The sequence below is a fragment of the Scyliorhinus torazame genome, chromosome 17, assembly GCF_047496885.1.
Source record: "Scyliorhinus torazame isolate Kashiwa2021f chromosome 17, sScyTor2.1, whole genome shotgun sequence".
NCBI lineage: Eukaryota > Metazoa > Chordata > Chondrichthyes > Carcharhiniformes > Scyliorhinidae > Scyliorhinus > Scyliorhinus torazame.
Window position 1 is genome coordinate 18,213,178 of NC_092723.1, and position 17,151 is coordinate 18,230,328.

Consider the following 17,151-nt stretch of genomic DNA (forward strand, 5'->3'; position numbering starts at 1 on the left):
CTGAAAGATGCGAGTGTGGGCCCCTGGGGAACTTGCCCTTCAATTCCTCTTTCCATCAATAATCCTTGCAGCAAACTTGTGTTTATATAGCACTCGTAACGTAGTAAAACAGCCCAAGGCTCATCACAGCAGTGTTACAAAACAAAACAAGTAGATATTAGGACAGATGACTAAACGTTTGGTTAAAGAGGTAGATTTTAAGAAGAGTCTTAAAGGAGGACAGAGATGTAGGGAGGCTGGGAGATTTAGGGAGAGAATTCCAGAGCTTAATGCTTTGGCAGCTGAAGCCACTGCAGCATTTAAAATTGGACATGCACAAGTGGTCGCAGAATGCCTCACTTTCACAAAGCCTAAGACTAATTCTTGATCACTCATTAAAGGTGCACGTGCAGTGAAAGTTGGTTATTGGGAAAACAAATCATGTTTTAGGTTAAATTGCAAAGACCATCAAGTATAAAACTATTATTCAGGCTACAAATGGCTTTGGTACATCTACACAAATAACTGTGCCCAGCTCATATTGATAAAGGATGTTGTGCCTCTCGAGATGATGTAAAAGAGCATAACTAGAATGACATCTGGCCTAATGGTTTGTAGCAAGAGTTGGAACTATCTATAGAAACACCGGCTTAAGGACTTCAGGTAGGTGGCCATGGAGTGAGCGGTCACACGTTTGGTGGCTCCTGCTCAAGGCTGATTTTTTCGGTCTTTTCCCCACCCGAAGGGCGAATATATTAGTGCAAGAGTGTCTGTGGAAGGTTTTGCTCCTCTGCTGTGGCTGGTGGATGGATCCACAAACTAGGAGTGGGGCAAGAAGAAAAGAGCTGCTGGAACAGGAGAGTGTTCGTGGTGCTCCACAGGACAAGATGGTAGATGGCAAGGGTGTCGCCCTGCCCACCCAGTGGTTAATGGGGCAGCTAATAGAGTTCCGAAATGGAAAGTTCTGTCAGCAGAGGAAGGAGGACCTGGAAGACCTGGCCAAAGTGATGGAACCGATTAAGTCAGAGATCGAGAGGGGAGCAGAGGCTGGAGTCCCAGAGCCAGGCGATCTAGATAGTGGATGAGGCGGTGGGGGAGCACGAGGAGCAGTTGGTTGAGGTGGGGGTAATGCAGGAGACCCAAAAGAGGCTGAAGGAGAAGGTGGAGGATCTAGAGAATCGCAGCAGAAGACAAAATCTGAAGATCGTGGGAATCCCTGAAGTCATCAAAGATTCAGAGGCCAGCACGTACCTGGACAAAATGTTGGAGAAGCTCATGGGGAAGAGGACCTTTGACCTGCCCCTAGAGGTCAACCGAGCACATAGGGCGCTGATGAGGAGGCCGCAGGTGGGGGAGCAGTCAAGGGCAATGGGCGATAAGGAGAAGATTCTCCAATGGAAGAGCCAGACTCGGAAATGCACCTGGAAGGGAACGAGCTGCAGGCGTAGAACGAACCTGGGAGCAGGACTGGCGAAGGAGGAGGACCGGGTCTAACCGGGTCAAGGCTGCACTCTTTAAAAAGGGGGTGAAGTGCAGAGTATGGTACCCGGTCGGCCTTTGGGTGACTTTACAGAAGCGGGAGTACTATTTCAGCATGCCAGAACAGGCGATGGGAGTTCATGAGACAATGGACTGGGAAGAGAGTGAGGACATTGAACTGGAGGAATTTGCATGTGTGTTTGCTTGTTTTTGAAAAGATTTTTCTTTAAAGAATCTTTGATGGCGGTTTTTCTGGAGTGAGTTTTTCAGAGGGCACAGGGGGCAACATCGATTGTGAGTGTACCTTTAGTTGCTCTTTAGGGGGGTATGGATTGTGGGTGGCAGGGAAGTTGGATGGGGGCCACCATGCTAGCTGAGAGGGCTGGTTAACGGGAGTGAAGTGGGGGTTTGTCGGGAGGTAGGCGCGGGGGGTGGAAGAGATGGGGCTGATGTTTTGTTTAAGGGTGGGGGGAGGGCAGGGTTGCTGACAAGGGTGTGGTTGATGTGGCACAGTTCATAGAATCCCTACAGTGCAGAAGGAGGCCATTCGGCCAATCGGATCTACACCGCCCCTCTGAAAGAACACACTCTCCCCTAAGCCCATTTTTGGGACAGCGGCTGGCCCAAAAAAGGGATATGGCTGATCGGCAGGAGAGGGGGCGGGCTGAACGAGGCTGGTCACGTGAGGGGGCTGAATGGGCCGGTCAAACGGTCACGTGTGTTCATGCACCTGAGGAATCTGAAGGCGGACGTGCCTTTTTGACGCACTTATTAAAGATGGGGGACAAGACAAAGTTGAGGAAAGGATGGGTTGCGCAGGTGCTCCACTTAGGACTGAACATGAAGACGAGGGGGGTGGCGGTGTCGGTGAATAAGCAGGTGGCGTTCAAGGTTGGGAAAATTGTGGCAGACTCAGGGGGAGGTTCGTAATGGTGACTGGGAGGCTGGAGGGGTTGCTAGTGGTCCTGGTAAACATTTATGCCCCAAATGATGTAAATTTCACAAGGTGGATGTTGGGGAAGATTCCAGACTTGGACTCGTACCGGTTACCGGATGATCAAGGGTGGGGGAGATTTTAATATGGTTATAGAACTGAGCTTGGACTAATCGAGCCCGAGCTCGGTGAAGGCAGTGGCGAAGGAGCTGAAGGGGTTTATGGAGCACATGGGGAGGTGTGGATCCGTGGAGGTTCCGGAGACCGAGGGTGAAGGAATTTTCATACTTCTCCCACGTGCACCGGGTGTACATCCGGATTGACTTTTTCGTGCTCAATAAGGCATTGCCGGCGGTGGTGGTTATCTCGGAGTATTGGGCAATCGTGGTCTCTGACCACATGCCGCATTGGGCGGATTTGCAAGTGGACCAGGGGAGGGGGGCAGTGGATGCTGGATGTGGGCGGATGAGGTAGTGTGTGAGCGGGCACGGGTCGCCATTCGGGGATACGGGGGAGGTCATGGCTAGAACGCTATTGGAAGCGTTCAAGGCGATGGTTAGGGGGTGTGGGTGAGCGACCTTGGCAGAATCCCCGAGGCTGGAGAGGGTCTGATGAGTTCACGCGGAGGTGGAAGCCGTTTATTGATTTCTTTAAGGAGGTTTGAGGGGTAGGCAAGGGGGGGGGGTATTGGGTGAGCAGGCGGGGGGAAAGAGAGGGTGTTGGTCGTTTAGAATGTTGGTTCGCTGTTTTTCTGCTTTTGTTTCTTCACATGAAATTGCCTTGAATAAAATATATATTTTTTAAAACAGACTTGGGGGAGATTTGACGGAAGTTTTTTAAAACAAGATTTAATTCAATTCGATTGGGTAGGCTATTTGAGATGGATATGAATATAAAATTAGAGTAGAAAAGTTTAAATTTGACACCAAGTAGTATTTTCTTTCAGTGGTTCTCATCGTTCTCAGACCGTGGGCGGCGCGGTGGCACAGTGGTTAGCACTGCTGCAGGTTTCTGACTGATTCCAGTCCTTCGAAGGAAAATTTGATGATCTCCAGGATGAAAAAAACATTTCCAATTCACAGGGAAAGTTGCTATTCAATTGTAATTGTTATTATTATGAATTGTGAGGGATTACCAATAACTATGGTCTCATAGAGCTTCGCTTGACTGCCCAAAAGTCAGGGAAATTTATTTTTAACAAAACATTTCCTGAATTTTCCACAAGGTCTTTTTTATCCCCGCTCTATATCTTTGTTGTTAAAGATTTAATCAATACTGATTATGGTCATATCATGTCTAAATGGGTTTGGGTGCCATTTTGTGTGTTTATATGTTATGGATTTATCCAGATTATAAACTTGCCTTAAACTTCTCAAATCCAATATGTAGGTAACAACCCTTAGTGTATGAAAGTCAGCAACAAAGCAATTATAAATGCAGAAGCAAAATTTACAGAACCAGGACATGTCCTTGCATTTATATCACCAGTCTATTTAAAAGGTTCCTTAGAGCCATATTGGACTCGAAAACATCAACCCCTGTTTCTCTCTCCACAGTTGCTGCCAGATCTGCTGAGGTTTTTCCAGCTCTTTGTTTTTATTTAAAAGCTTGACATCCTACCCAATCCTGAGCTTCCATGTGCTCCTTCGAGAACAACTACTACTCCACTACGTTGTTCGCCTCCACCTACCTGCTCTGAAATGCTCAATCATGACTTTCATCTCCAAGTCAGAATATACCAAAAGCTGTCCTGTCCAGTTTCCTATCTTCCAAGCACTGTAAATTTCAGCTCATCCAAAACCGCTGCTGTCCTCATCCTATCTTACCACATCAAGTGTTGCTCATCCATTACCCGTGTCCTTGCTGACCAATTAGATCCTGGTCATCCAATGGTGCTGATGCAAAATGATAATCTTCATGACCTCTCTTCCTCTCTATTTCCAAAACTTGCTCTAGCCTTAATTGAGCCCTACAGAACTCTGTCCTCATGTTTTCGGCCTTGTGCATCCCTTCCACACACGGCCCCACAACTGCCCTCAGCTACCTGGGAACCACACTCTAGAATTATTTTCCGAAATCCCTTTGCCTCTTCAATTCCCTCTCCTTTCCTCCATTTATATCCTTTTTAAAATCCACCTCATCTTTTAGTGACCCTCGGAATATCGTAGCACAGTGGTTATCACTGTTGCCTCAGAGCGCCAGGGACCCGAGTTCGATTCCCGGCTTGGGTCACTGACTGTGCAGAGTCTGTACGTTCTTCCCCTGTCTGTGTGGGTTTCCTCCGGGTGCTCTGGTTTCCTCCCACAAGTCCCGAAAGATGTGCTTGTCAGGTGAATTGGACATTCTGAATTCTCCCTCAGTGTACCCGAACAGGCGCCGGAGTGTGGCGACTAGGGGATTTTCACAGTAACTTCATTGCAGTGTTAATGTAAGCCTACTTGTGACGCTAATAAAGATTATTATTACCGACCTCTTTGGCTTGATGGCCAATTATTAAGTGCTTGGGACATTTTTCATGTTAAAAGCGCTATATAAATATAAATTTGAGTCTGTGCCATAGTGAAGTTCCTTGACCTGTTTTTGATATCTGTTGAACAACATCCCATATCTAAATTATCCTTACTTTGCCAGATATCTTGAGGCATAATTTGGCTCAGTGTAGCAAATCTATAAAGATGGATTGAATAGAGCTGTCCAGATTTACCCTTCAGATAGTCACACGGGTGAAATGCTGTTTTTGTGGAACAACATTACTGCCGTAACATACAAGACTTTGTTGGTTGGAGAGGGGAAAAGCAACAACCGGAATCCAAAAGCACCAAGTGATTAGGAAAGCAAATAGAATGTTAGCCTTTATTGTAAGTGAGATAGAACATAAAAGGAGGAACGTCTTGCTAAAACTGTACACGGTGGTAGAAACATACAAAATAGGAGTAGGAGGAGGCCAATTGGTCCTTCAAGCCTGCTCTGCTATCCATTATGATCATGGCTGATCATCCAACTCGGTAGCCTAATCCATAGGTGAGACCTCACCTAGGAGTCAGTTTGGATCTTACTTAAGGAGGGATGTAATTGCATTGAAAGCAGTTCAGGGAATGTTCACTAAGCTTGTTCTGGATAATGGGATTGGTTTAGGAGGAACGTTTGAGCAGGTTGGGCCTGTACTCATTGGAGGTCATAAGATTAAGAAGCAATTTTACGGAAACATACAAGGTTCAGAGAAAGCTTAACAGGGTAGATGCCAGGAGGATATTTCCCTTAGTGGGGGGATCTAGAATTAGGGGACGCAGTTCAAAATAAGGGCCTCCTATTAAAAGATGGAGATGAGGAAACATTTATTCTCTCAAGAGGCTCATTAGTCTTTGGAATTCTATTCCACAGAGAGCCGTGGAGGCTGAGTAATTGAATATATCCAAGGCCGAGTTAGACAGGTTTTTAAGCTGCAAGGGAGTCAAGCGTTATGGGCAACAACCAGTAAAGTAGAATTAAGGCCACGATCAGATCAGCCATGATTTTATTCACTGGTGCAGCAGGCTTGAGGCTCCAAAATGGCTGACTGCTCCCATTTCTTCTGATCTGTAATTAGGTCAGCCTCAATCAATAGAAAGCCATTAGGTTTAAATGCTAACAGAAACATAAAATGCTGCAGGTCAGGCAGTATCTGTGGGGAAGTGGAACACAATGAACGTTCTGTTCCGATGGGGCCCCAGGGGTTCCCCTCTTCAGGCTCTCCCAAGCGCCTTACAGAATCCCCTCTCTTCTAGGAACCCCCCATCACCCCCCCACCCCTCCCCAACCTCCCAGATTCCACTCCTTACCTGCTCTGCATTCCCCCACTTTTCAAACCTCCCTCCCCACCCTCATTTCATGGACATGGCCCCCCTTGCCAATGCCACCCTGGCACGTAGGCAGTGCCAGGCTGGCAGTGCCAAGGTGCCCACGTTCAGGGGGGAAGGCCAGGGAACCAACCTGCACTTACCCTCCGGAAGACCCCCCCAAGGTGCCGTTCCGCGTCCACGTTGTTGTGGACCAACACTGATCTGTGCCCGGCTGGGGAGTCTGAAGAATCGAGGCATGCCGGTGGCTCCCACGCAGGTAAGCCATCAGTAGGTTTACGACCTACTTCCGCGAGCGTCATTCGGTCCTGCCCATTTGGGGCGGGATTCCGACTCCAATGTCTCGCAGGACTTCGGAGAATCCCGGGAGGCGTGGAGCCTGTTGAGAGACTCGCTGGAAGTCTTTCCGGCATTCTCTGGCCGTGTTGCGCTCAAGCGAGAGCACACGTGGCCGTGGAACCGCGCTCATAGTGTGTGAATCTTCTCTTCTCAAAAATACAGTGCTCATCGAGTCTGCACCAACTCTGAAAGAGCACTCCACTCCAGCACCCTCCCCACCCTATCCCAATACCCATTAACATAGCCTACACATCTTTGGACACTAACGGGCAATTTAGCATGGCTAATCCCCTAACCTGCACATCCTTGGACTGTGGGAGGAAACCAGAGCACCTGGACGAAACCCACACAGACACAGGGAGAACGTACAAACTCAGCACAGACAGTCACCCAAGTCCAGAATTGACAGCACGGTAGCACAGTTGCTTCACAGCTCCAGGGTCCCAGGTTAGATTCCCAGTTTGGATCAATGTCTAGTGGAGTCTGAACGTTCTCCCTGCGTCTGCGTCGGTTTCCTCCGGTTTCCTCCTACAGTCCAAAGATGTGCAGGTTACGTGGATTGGCTATTCTAAATTGCCCTTAGTGTCCAAAAAAAGGTTAAGTGGGGTTATGGGGACAGGGTGGAGGTGTCGGGATAGGGTTGAGATGTGGGCTTTGGTAGGGTGTTCTTTCCAAGGGCCGGTGCAGACTCGATGGGCCGAATGGCCTTCTTCTGCACTGTAAATTCTATGAACCTGGGTCCCTGGCGCTGTGAGGCAGCAGAGCTAACCACTATTTGTTTGAACAGGATTCATACAAAGGAGACACACAAGCAAAAATTCTTCATACCTGTTGAGTGAGTCGCTCACGTTCTTTCTCCAACATGTAGGTCACATCATCCCCTTCAGCTGTGTCCTGGGCATGTCTTCGCCTCTCTTCTTCTAGGTCCAGAATAACCTATAAAAAAGCAACCACCTCAATCATCATAAAAAACAGAGCTCTTGAAAACCATCCAGATGCATTGTTTTTCTGAAATATGCTCGTTAACTATGTCAGAAACTTTTGAGTTTACAATTTTACATAGCATTTTTACAGTACAAGAGGGACGACACATGGGAAATTGTATCCGTGCTGGCTGTCTGCAAGAACTTATCTAGTCCCACTCCCTGGGCATGATGTAGCCGGCCATTTAGCTGCAGGCACATATTCTGTAACAGCTGTTAAATATAAGAGAGGTCAAACATGGGATTTCCAATCGCGATCTTCCCAGACCCTGGCCAATGACGCAATCAGATTCAAGCCCAGGAAGGGCACACACCCGATTAACATGAATTTGAATCTATCACCCTATACCTAGCGTGGTTAATGTCACATATTGGGGCAGCACGGTAGCATTGTGGATAGCACAATTGCTTCACAGCTCCAGGGTCCCAGGTTCGATTCCTGGCTTGGGTCACTGTCTGTGCGGAGTCTGCACATCCTCCCAGTGTCCGCGTGGGTTTCCTCCAGGTGCTCCGGTTTCCTCCCACAGTCCAAAGATGTGCAGGTTAGGTAGATTGGCCATGATAAATTGCCCTTAGTGTCCAAAATTGCCCTTAGTGTTGGGTGGGAGTGTTGACCTTGGGTAGGGTGCTCTTTCCAAGAGCCGGTGCAGACACGATGGGCTGAATGGCCTCCTTCTGCACTGTAAATTCTATGATAATCTATGATATTCAGCCCTATTCAAATCTTCTCACCCACCAGGCATGATGCCACGCCGGTGCAAATTACTACTGCATTTTAAAAAGGTGAAGCAGGTGCCATGACCTCAGCGAAGGAGGTGAACACCATGGAGTCCAAGGGGACAGAGCCCACTGGCCAGCTCCAGAGGTGAGAGGGGAGGAAAAAGAGAGGCTTTGGGGGGTAGGGGGGGGGGGGGCAAAGAGGAGGAGTCTAGGGCGAGAGAGCTGTCTGGGGCTTAAATGGCAGGGGGTCACAGTGGCGTGAATAGTTCTGCGTTCTGCTATCTATGTTGTATGACTAGCTTTTAGTGTTCTTTAAGTCTGCTCTCTGTAGAATAGTACGAAGTCTTACAACACCAGGTTAAAGTCCAACAGGTTTGTTTCGATGTCACTAGCTTTCGGAGCGCTGCTCCTTCCTCAGGTGAATGAAGAGGTCTGTTCCTCTTCATCCTCTTCACAGACCTCTTCATTCACCTGAGGAAGGAGCAGCGCTCCGAAAGCTAGTGACATCGAAACAAACCTGTTGGACTTTAACCTGGTGTTGTAAGACTTCGTACTGTGCTCACCCCAGTCCAACGCCGGCATCTCCACATCTGTAGAATATGAATTGGGGGTGTGGCGAGAGTCAAAAAGCTGGACCTAATGGGCTGGGTGGATGAGGCCCCGAAAGAGAAAGCAACATGGTGCGCACCCTGGTGTAGCTGTCCAGGAGGCATGAGGTATGAGAGCAATGAGATCTTGGAATTATACAGCCCGAGTAAGAAAGGTGCCTATTAGCTCTGCGTCTCCCTGAAGCAGAAAGCAATTGTGCCCCCTAAGATTCCAAAGACTCGTGCTCGTCACACGACTTGGCCATCAAGGGTTAACCCATAGCAACGTCAGCTCCTCACAGTCCCTTTAATCACATTTTATTTTCATGGGTTTTGATTTTGTTTAAGGCAGTATCCCTTTAAGGGCTCCCCTTTTATTTTGTCCCTCAGTTCTTTTAATTTAGTTTTACACAAAATAGTTTAAAATCAAAGAATAGGATGAATAGTCATGGTTCAGGGCTCAATGCTTGGTTGCACAAGATCAAGAGGCTGGACTTGCATCACTGCCAGGACCCCAATGCCTGCCAGTCAGGGTCCATTAGCTGCCAAGGCAGACATAACCATCCAACTGATCCTGGCCATTCGGGATTAAAGTGCATATAACCGTCCTGTCAGAGGGTATATTGTTTCCCGTATCTCCTCCACAGCATCCAACATACGAGTGAGGGCCCCCACGAGAACCGTGGTGCAGGTTTCCTCGCTGCCATCCTTCTGGCTTGAATGATTGCAAGTGTTGTGGAGCCTTTTAATTGCAGAGCCCTCTTGATTGAAGTGCTCAGATCACCCACGGGGTGGGCAATCAGACGTTTTGTGCCTTAGGCGCAGCATTTTCAAGTGGGGGGGTAAAAAATGTTTATACGCGCTTTAAAGTTGCCGTCCAGATCGGTTGCCGGTTAGAATTGCACTGATTTCCGTGACGACATTGACACGTTGCCAATTTTTGGGAAAATTCCGCCCCCCGTCTTTTTCCTGTAGCCTTGAAATGTTTCCCCTTGATAATTATCCAATTCCCTTCTAAAAGCCTAGATTGAATCTGTCTCCAACACAATCTCAATCTGTGCATTCCACATCCTAACTATTTCAGCATAATAAAGGTTTTCCTCGTGTCACCTTTACTTCTTTTGATATTTACCTTAAATCAGTGGTTTCTGTTTCTGGACTCTTCTATAAGCAAGAATATGTTTCTCCTTATCAACTCTGTTCAGATCCCACATGATTATGAACAGCTTCTTAAATCTCCTCTCAATCTTCTCTTTCACCAAGGGGAGAACAACCTCAGCTTCTCCAATCTACTTAGGTAACTGAAGATAGTCATCCCTGGAGCTACTCGTTAATTTTTTCGCTAATTCCTTCACATCCTTCCTAAAAGTGTGCTGCCCAGATTGGACACAATATTTCAGATGGGGCCAAACCATATTTTATACAAGTTTATTTCATCTGAAACGTTGATTCCGCAATTTTCTCTCTACCATGTTTCTTAAAATGTCAAATTCACACACACCCTATGGTGATGAGTGGAAAGAAGTGTTTTGTTTTCATAAAATAGTACCTTTCATGGCCTCAGGACATCCCAAAGCACGTTACAGCTAACAATGTACTTTTAAAGTGTCATCACTGCTATAACATAGGAAGCACAGCAATCAATATGTGCACAGCAAGGTCCCACAAACAGCACTTTGACAACGATGGGATAACGTTGCGTTGTTGGTTCGTAATGAACATAGAACATAGAAAATACAGCACAGAACAGGCCCTTCGGCCCACGATGTTGTGCCGAACCTTTGTCCTAGATTAATCATAGATTATCATTGAATTTACAGTGCAGAAGGAGGCCATTCGGCCCTTTGAGTCTGCACTGGCTCTTGGAAAGAGCAGCCTACCCAAACCCAACACCTCCACCCAACACCAAGGGCAATTTTGGACATTAAGGGCAATTTATCATTGGCCAATTCACCTAACCTGCACATCTTTGGACCGTGGGAGGAAACCGGAGCACCCGGAGGAAACCCACGCAGACACGGGGAGGACGCGCAGACTCCGCACAGACAGCGACCCAAGCCGGAATCGAACCTGGGACCCTGGAGCTGTGAAGCATTGTGCTATCCACAATGCTACCGTGCTGCCCTTAAGAACAAATAAATCTACACTATATCATTTTACCGTAATCCATGTACCTATCCAATAGCTGCTTGAAGGTCCCTAATGTTTCCGACTCAACTACTTCCACAGGCAGTGCATTCCATGCCCCCACTACTCTCTGGGTAAAGAACCTACCTCTGATATCCCTCCTATATCTTCCACCTTTCACCTTAAATTTATGTCCCCTTGTAATGGTTTGTTCCACCCGGGGAAAAAGTCTCTGGCTGTCTACTCTATCTATTCCCCTGATCATCTTATAAACCTCTATCAAGTCGCCCCTCATCCTTCTCCGTTCTAATGAGAAAAGGCCAAGCACCCTCAACCTTTCCTCGTAAGACCTACTCTCCATTCCAGGCAACATCCTGGTAAATCTTCTTTGCACCTTTTCCAAAGCTTCCACATCCTTCCTAAAATGAGGCGACCAGAACTGTACACAGTACTCCAAATGTGGCCTTACCAAAGTTTTGTACAGCTGCATCATCACCTCACGGCTCTTAAATTCAATCCCTCTGTTAATGAACGCGAGCACACCATAGGCCTTCTTCACAGCTCTATCCACTTGAGTGGCAACTTTCAAAGATGTATGAACATAGACCCCAAGATCTCTCTGCTCCTCCACATTGCCAAGAACTCTACCGTTAACCCTGTATTCCGCATTCATATTTGTCCTTCCAAAATGGACAACCTCACACTTTTCAGGGTTAAACTCCATCTGCCACTTCTCAGCCCAGCTTTGCATCCTATCTATGTCTCTTTGCAGCCGACAACAGAACTCCTCACTATCCACAACTCCACCAATCTTCGTATCGTCTGCAAATTTACTGACCCACCCTTCAACTCCCTCATCCAAATCATTAATGAAGATCACAAACAGCAGAGGACCCAGAACTGATCCCTGCGGTACGCCACTGGTAACTGGGATCCAGGCTGACTATTTACCATCCACCACCACTCTCTGACTTCTATCGGTTAGCCAGTTCGTTATCCAACTGGCCAAATTTCCCACTATCCCATGCCTCCTTACTTTCTGCATAAGCCTACCATGGGGAACCTTATCAAATGCCTTACTAAAATCCATGTACACTACATCCACTGATTTACCTTCATCCACATGCTTGGTCACCTCCTCAAAGAATTCAATAAGACTTGTAAGGCAAGACCTACCCCTCACAAATCCGTGCTGACTATCCCTAATCAAGCAGTGTCTTTCCAGATGCTCAGAAATCCTATCCTTCAGTACCCTTTCCATTACTTTGCCTACCACCGAAGTAAGACTAACTGGCCTGTAATTCCCAGGGTTATCCCTCGTCCCTTTTTTGAACAGGGGCACGACATTCGCCACTCTCCAATCCCCTGGTACCACCCCTGTTGACAGCGAGGACGAAAAGATCATTGCCAACGGCTCTGCAATTTCATCTCTTGCTTCCCATAGAATCCTTGGATATATCCCGTCAGGCCCGGGGGACTTGTCTATCCTCAAGTTTTTCAAAATGCCCAACACATCTTCCTTCCTAACAAGTATTTCCTCGAGCTTACCAATCTGTTTCACACTGTCCTCTCCAACAACATCGCCCCTCTCATTTGTAAATACAGAAGAAAAGTACTCGTTCAAGACCTCTCCTATCTCTTCAGACTCAATACACAATCTCCCGCTACTGTCCTTGATCGGTCCTACCCTCGCTCTCGTCATTCTCATATTTCTCACATAGGTGTAAAAGGCCTTGGGGTTTTCCTTGATCCTACCCGCCAAAGATTGTTCATGCCCTCTCTCAGCTCTCCTAATCCCTTTCTTCAGTTCCCTCCTGGCTATCTTGTATCCCTCCAATGCCCTTTCTGAACCTCGTTTCCTCAGCCTTACATAAGTCTCCTTTTTCCTCTTAACAAGACATTCAACCTCTGTCAACCATGGTTCCCTCACTCGACCATCTCTTCCCTGCCTGACAGGGATAGAGAGGGAATGGAATGGGGCCGGATCGAGAGGGAATGGAGTGGGGACGGTAGAGAGGGGAATGGAGTGGGGACGGTTAGAGAGGGAATGGAGTGGGGACGGATAGAGAGAGAATGGAGTGGGGACGGATAGAGAGAGAATGGAGTGGGGACGGCAGAAGAGAGAATGGAGTGGGGACGGATAGAGAGAGACTGGAGTGGGGACGGATAGAGCGGAAATGGAGTGGGGACGGATAGAGCGGGAATGGAGTGGGGACGGATAGAGAGAGAATGGAGTGGCGACGGATAGAGAGGGAATGGAGTGGGGATGATAGAGATAAAATGGAGTGGGGATGGATAGAGAGGGAATGGAGTGGGGACCGATAGAGAGCGAATGGAGAGGGGACGGATAGAGAGGGAATGTAGTGGGGACGGATAGAGAGGGAATGGAGTGGGGACGGATAGAGAGGGAATGGAGTTGGGACCGATAGAGAGAGAATGGAGTGGGGACCGATAGAGAGAGAATGGAGTGGGGACGGATAGAGAGAGAATGGAGTGGGGACGGATAGAGAGAGAATGGAGTGGGGACGGATAGAGAGGGAATGGAGTGGGGACGGATAGAGTGGGAATGGAGTGGGGACGGATAGAGAGGGAATGGAGTGGGGCCGGATAGAGAGGGAATGGAGTGGGGCCGGATAGAGAGAGAATGGAGTGGGGACGGATAGAGAGGGAATGGAGTGGGGACGGATAGAGAGGGAATGGAGTGGGGACGGATAGAGAGGGAATGGAGTGGGGACGGATAGAGAGGGAATGGAGTGGGGACGGATAGAGAGGGGAATGGAGTGGGGACGGTTAGAGAGGGAATGGAGTGGGGACGGATAGAGAGAGAATGGAGTGGGGACGGATAGAGAGAGAATGGAGTGGGGACGGCAGAAGAGAGAATGGAGTGGGGACGGATAGAGAGAGACTGGAGTAGGGATGGATAGAGCGGGAATGGAGTGCGGACGGATAGAGAGGGAATGGAGTGGGGACGGATAGAGAGGGAATGGAGTGGGGACGGATAGAGCGAGAATGGAGTGGGGACGGACAGAGAGAGAATGGAGTGGGGACAGCAGGAGAGACAATGGAGTGGGGACGGATAGAGAGAGAATGGAGTGGGGACGGATAAAGATAAAATGGAGTGGGAACAGATAGAGAGGGAATGGAGTGGGGACGGATAGATAGAGAATGGAGTGGGAGAATGATTCTTTTAAATTAGACATCTGTGGGGCCCTTTGCTTTTAAGTTTTTATGCAAATTTAGAAGGCGTCCTCAAGTTAGCAATCATGTATAATTTAATTGTGACTGGAGTCAGATCCAGTCACATGCTTGTGTTTAGCAGTTTGCATTGAAATTCTCCTTTTCACCTCCCCGCCAGTGCTGAGAAACGATGAGAAACAAGCACTACAAGTTAATTTTTCCAAGGTCTGATGTAGGAGCATAGTTCCTCTTACTCAGCCCCAGTGTATCTCAGTAAGACTCTGCTGCATCAGTGTAGCATTTTTCTATTTCCCACACTAGCCACTTTCTCTGACAGAATTTGCCTTTGAGTGCTAACTGGGTCCAGATTTCCTTAAAGCCAGCAGTTGTTTATCACATCAGTTTTAAGGCCAGGTTCCAGCGATGAAAGGCCAGTGTCTAAATTACTGCGACATCCTTCCCATGCTCATCTTCCTTTGCCTAAAGTATCCCTCAAAAGGAGCTGAGCTCCATAACTACTCTCGTTGTCAGCTTGTGCTACAACCCTGCATGCAATTAAAAATCGAAGTTTAAAAAAAACCAACTAATTTTCATTCAACAAATATTCCTACAGCCCTCAGTATTGGTGGAGCTGAGCAGATCTCAGCTGGGCTATTCCGGACACAAGTAACGGTGACCTAGGCAATAGACTTTCTGAGATTGCAACATTTCTGCTCACCCAAAAAAGTTAAAAATACAAATTACAATCAAAATTTAAAGAAAATACTCAATTTAACCATTTCTCACTTTGGGTTATGGCATTATGAAATGTACATATGAACTATTGTGTAAGCATTCAGAAGCTGTGCTCAACATTATTCTATGGAAATAGTCAAAGAGCATTTAAAGGGAATAAGAGTTCAGAATACATATCATTAGTGCCATTTAACTTTCTTAAAATACACCCATCAGATGACAACTTGTGTCAGATAATACCAGGCTAAAACAAGTCTAGTATTTAAGCTTTCAATAATGTTTTCAAAATAATAATGTTTCCAAAATAAAACCAGTTACGAGTGGTAATGGTCATAGACGATTCTAATCTGAATGTGCTGGTGGGGATGGTGAAGAGTCCAAGGTTCTGTCCGAGACCTATCACAGTGAGATCACAACCTAAAATACATCAGTGGAAGATCTGAGAATGAGCCAAAAACCATCACCACAAAGGAGAGGATGGAATCAAGGAAGCCACATTCAGCCAACTAGCCTCCGTGAACATCCTCAAAGATGATCCAATAGTCTGGGCATCAGTCTAGGAGCAGGCTGCCTGTTTTTCTTCTTGGCTGCAGAATAATTAATTCTATTCAAGTACTCTGAAAATTAAGTGGTGTGGGGAAACTGAGTTAACACGCAGCCAGTTGCTGACCAGTGAGGTCATCCAAGAAAGATAGATCAGAGAATGTTGTAAATGGTGAGAAGTTAAGAATGTGGAGGCGCAGAGAAATTTAAGGATCCCAGTACAAAAGGTCACGAAAAGCTAGTGCAGAAGTGCAAAAAATAATTGCACAGGCAAATGGAATTAAGTTTTTTTAATGTCAAGGTGGCTAAAATACAAAGGGGTAAAAGTTTTGTCAGTTATATGAAACTCTAGTTAAGACTCCATTTACAGTATTGTGTTCAGTTCTGCACCTTCAGGAAGGATAGAAGATGGTTAAGCACAGATTCACCAGATTAACAACTGGGTTAAAACATTTTTTTCTGCATTTATTGGATGTTGGCAATGCTGGCAAGGTCATCATGAATTGCTCTCGAGACGTTGATGGTGAACTGCCTCCTTAAACTGTTGCAATCTGTGTGCTGTATTACGTCCACAATGCTGTTAGGTAGGGAGCTCCAGGATTTTGATGCAATGACGATGAAAGAACAATTACATCTTTTTGAGTCAGGACGAGTGTGTGACTTGGAAGGGGAACCTGCAGGAGTTGGTGTTTCTACGAGCCAGCTGCCCTTCTTCCAGGTAGAAGATGCTAAAAACTAGGTTGGTTAGAACAGGCCTGTATTCCTTGATCATAGATTAAGGGATGATCTAAATGAGGTGTGTAGTCGGGGACTTCAAACTTCAAATTAAAGCTATGTTGTTCAGGGCTCATATTATGAATCTTAGAAATATGGAACTAACCTCCCACCGCTCCCCAACACTCCCTCACCCAAAACATCATTCCCAAAAGTTTGAGACTAGGTCAATAAGAAAATATAAAAATGCGCCACGGGTACGTATAGCTTACAGAACCAACATGGGTAAATGGAGTTAAGATACAAATGAGCCATGATTTAACTGAATGGGAGAACAGGATCGAGGGACTGAATAACATAGTCATGACCCTGTGCTCGACTCTGGAGTCATTTTGTGGATGTAGGGGAGATCTTATGTAATAGCAGATGGATAGACTACTGAGACTTTGATTTGGCACAGGGCTAAATCGCTGGCTTTTAAAGCAGACCAAGGCAGGCCAGCAGCACGGTTCAATTCCCGTACCAGCCTCCCCGAACAGGCGCCGGAATGTGGCGACTAGGGGCTTTTCACAGTAACTTCATTTGAAGCCTACTTGTGACAATAAGCGATTTTCATTTCATTTCTTCAGCCCACGGCTGAACAGATATCTTGGAAACTCTGACTACGGCCTTCAAAAGTAATAAATATAGAACATGCATCTTTACTAGGTTAATTAAAAAGGAAAGAACATTGGTCTACCATCTTCCCATAATATATATTCTGAATCACAATGACTGCAGATATTTAAACTTCAGTGGGAAGTCTATCTAGAGATGTACTTCACCCCATTAGCATTGGCAATAGCTTGATTCACAGATAACTAAATGCCTGATTTAACATACGAGTATACATTTAGTGCTGTCCTTTGGGATTAATTCACATTGCACAATTGAGATCTTCACTTAGTCAGCATTTTGCAGTTAATGATGATATCTTTTAGCTTGTACTATTTACAGTG

General features: G+C 46.7%; 1 protein-coding gene across 1 annotated transcript in view; it reads right to left on the minus strand.

Moving 5' to 3' along the window:
- Positions 1-17,151, minus strand: part of cttnbp2nlb (CTTNBP2 N-terminal like b) — a 95,436-nt gene that overhangs the window by 13,596 nt on the left and 64,689 nt on the right. Inside the window, exon 4 of the mRNA XM_072480142.1 lies at positions 7,396-7,503. Within this exon, the coding sequence (XP_072336243.1) occupies positions 7,396-7,503 (108 nt within the window). The remainder of the gene's footprint in view (positions 1-7,395; positions 7,504-17,151) is intronic.